Raw genomic sequence first — 3,347 nt, 5'->3', positions numbered from 1 at the left:
ATCTCGATCGATATTGGGGGATACCATATACAAGTTACCGCTATCGCATCGAGAGCAATCTCGATCGATATATTGGGGGATACCGTATGCAAGTTACCGTCTATAAAGACTACCGTTTAATTGGGTGTAGCTCCCTCGGACCTGGCGGTTCCCGGGGGAAAGCAACGTCGCAGTGCGTGTGTGTGTGTGTGTGTGTGTGTGTGTGTGTGTGTGTGTGTGTGTGTGAGAGAGAGAGAGAGAGAGAGAGAGAGAGAGAGAGAGAGAGAGTGTGTGTGTGTGTGTGTGTGTGTGTGTGTGTGTGTGTGTGTGTGTGTGTGTGTGTGTGTGTGTGTGTAATGTATGTATGTCCGTGCTAACGATAAAATAATTATTACATATATATATTGTTACGCGCGCTCTCGCGGAAATGAAAAGACACTCTTCCGTACTCTTAACGAACAGCTTTATTCTTAGCATTTACAATTAACGACTTATCTGGCTCGATGCCTCTTAACGACTCTTTGTTTATTCCCGTCAATTTGTTTATTCCCGTTACCCGGCTCCAGACAGCTGACCGCCGCCGCCGATCGACATCGCCGATTCGACAGCTGATTCACGGACGGAGAGTATACCGGGCAGCACGCGTAACAATATATTATATTTAATTTGTGAAAAATAAAAGCCGATAAATTAATAAAGCAAATAAGTAAATTTTGAATACCATATTTCTTAATTAATTAACATTTTGTTGTAAGCGTTTGCTCGTTTCGGGAATTCTTTCCTGTAAGTAGTTGGGATTCGTCCTGCCTTAAGGGTTAGGACCCAAAGGGTGAAGATTCGGCTCGGTGTATGAGAGAAAGAAAACACTTCTTACTTGTTTTTTCGTTGTCTTTATTTCTTTCTCGTGCGCTTACAGTCAGCTGTGATGGTGTCGGGTATCACTCGCGATAAGGCTTATAGCACGCGACGTTGCTCGGACGTTGTTACGTTTCTCTCCGCTCGGTCACGGCGTCCTCGCGCTTATATATGATGGTTTGTGGCGCAATTTCGGGGGCCAGTGACCGGGCGTCGGCAGCTTCCGCGAGGCTAAGCGTTTCGACATCGGAATGCGGTAGCCTTGCGGTTTAATTGTGCAGCGTAGGGCCTGCGGTTTAATTGTGCAGCCTAGGGCCTATTTCTAGGCCGATACGGAACTGCTTCCGAGCGCGATGTTGAAATCTCACGGAAGTTGCTCGGGACTTCCGTGAGCGCGGCGGATTCTTGTGCGTCTTTCGAAAGATGCGTTGCGCAATTGCGATAGATACGGTTGTAATCAGCTTACTACAATTTGACATTTTAAATTACGCGCGTGATAGTGCTAATAGTAGACACGGGTAGATGCTTTGGGCTGTGTTCCGATATTATTGCCAATACTGGCAGTCGCTGAAAAGTTGTTCCGTTATTACCTTACAGTACATTGTAAGAGCATCTAGTTCCATCGGTGACGTCATGAATGGTAGCCATATTGCCACTGCGGCTACTGCAGCTTTCGAGGTAAGGCAAACGCGCAAAAAATAGATTTATTAGATGCCGAAACGTCGGGAACGCGCAAAAAATAGATTTATTAGATGCCGAAACAAATAAAACATGTACATTGTATTTAAATGCAGATGTTCATAAAGCGGAAAATGGTAAGTAAAATTTACATTATAAAATTATATATCTAACATACTATAAAATTAATTATTCATTAAAATAGTGTGTTATAACCTCATTTTTGTAGCGTATTTGTTTTATAGCTGATAAATTCTTTAAATAATAAAAAAGATTACCCATATTGTAATTCATAACATTTTTTGTGTACACGTTTCAATATATTCTGTAATGTATAAAAAGGTAGTATATTTCTTATTTTTCATATATGTTTCACAGATATGAAATTTGCCTCAGCTTTATTAAAATATGCAAAAGAAAATATATCTAATTCTGGTACGTATGACATTGTCTATATTATATAACATAACTTTTATGTTACAGTGTATTTTATATGAAATAAATCTTTTACATTATGTATCAAATATCTAATCTTGTCAACAGATACACCAAGTACAAGTACAATAAAAATAACAAGTCCTGTATTAGATATAACAAGTATCCTGTATCAAACACTAACAAAGATACAAATTCTAATAACAAAGGTATTTATTATACACACATATTACACATATTACACATTGTTTTGCTTATGTATTTGTATGTATTGCAGATGTTTATATATGGAACAAAAAAGAAACTTTACTGTTAATATGCTTATATAAAGAACATGAAGAAATGTTTACTTCGGGAAAAATGAAGCAACATTCATGTAGGAAGCGAATAGGAAAAGAAATGGCCAAAAAGGTTGCAATATCTCTGCAAGAAAATTGCACAAAGTTTCAGACATTAAAACGAACTTATAAGCAAATAAAAGATCACAATAATAAGTCAGGGATTGTATAGCCAAAACATTCTTAAACTTTAATTTTAATCTTAATTTAATTAAAACTGAATTTTAAATTAAATTAATAAAGTAATTTTTTAGTTTATGTTTTGATGACTTACAGATAAAAAACACTCTATTTCATCAAAGAATGCATTGTTGGAATTATGAAGACTAGAACCAGAAGACCGAACGAAGTCTGATTTCGCCTCCAAAAGTGAGGCGAAAATCTGTTAGAAATGTAGTACCAAATGGTGACGCTGGCGACAATGATTTACCGGAAACAATATGGAGTATAACGACAAGCATTTGACAATAAATGCAAATTTATAATAAAAATCTTAGCAATTTTACATTTATCGTACTTATCTCAGTTTTCTTATACCAATACAACAACTGCGTACAGTCTAGCACCACTAGCACGGCTGACTACGATAAACATAGACTAGACGATTGTATCTAGAATTGGAATATATTCCGGTTTATCCCGGTGTATCAGCATCGTCAGCGCCACCATTTGGTACTACATTTCTAACAGATTTTCGCCTCACTCAAAACCACAAAGATCGGTCTCCTGGTTCTAGTCTTCATAGTTGGAATATAAAAAATTTCGTGCAGAGAAAAAAGACGCACAACATAAAAAAAAAATGGATTTATTGGACATTAAAAACTTGATCCAAGAAACATTACAAAAGGAATAACGTTAAACTGAATTGTTTAAACATAAAAAAATGAAAGTTAAAGTTCTTATATATTTCATAGGATATAATTTCCAATGTTAAATATGAATTTTTATACTTATATTGCACATACTTAAAAGAGAATTCACATACTAGCAGAAAAGCAGAAACCAATCAGAATTCACGCTTGTAAACAGTTTCTGCTTTCTGAAAGCAGAATCTGTTTGCTA

General features: G+C 36.5%; 1 protein-coding gene across 1 annotated transcript; it reads left to right on the top strand.

Moving 5' to 3' along the window:
* Positions 1 to 332: 332 nt before the first annotated feature.
* On the top strand, positions 333 to 3,085 carry LOC118647807. Its single transcript, XM_036293355.1, has 2 exons — positions 333 to 2,156; positions 2,225 to 3,085. Exons 1-2 carry the CDS (start codon positions 2,027 to 2,029, stop codon positions 2,455 to 2,457), a joined length of 363 nt encoding a protein of 120 aa, XP_036149248.1. The 5' UTR covers positions 333 to 2,026; the 3' UTR covers positions 2,458 to 3,085.
* The last annotated feature ends 262 nt before the right edge of the window (positions 3,086 to 3,347 follow it).

Source organism: Monomorium pharaonis, chromosome 10 (assembly GCF_013373865.1).
Source record: "Monomorium pharaonis isolate MP-MQ-018 chromosome 10, ASM1337386v2, whole genome shotgun sequence".
Classification (NCBI taxonomy): domain Eukaryota; kingdom Metazoa; phylum Arthropoda; class Insecta; order Hymenoptera; family Formicidae; genus Monomorium; species Monomorium pharaonis.
The sequence above is the reverse complement of the archived record's forward strand: the minus strand, read 5'-3'. Positions and strand labels throughout refer to the sequence as shown.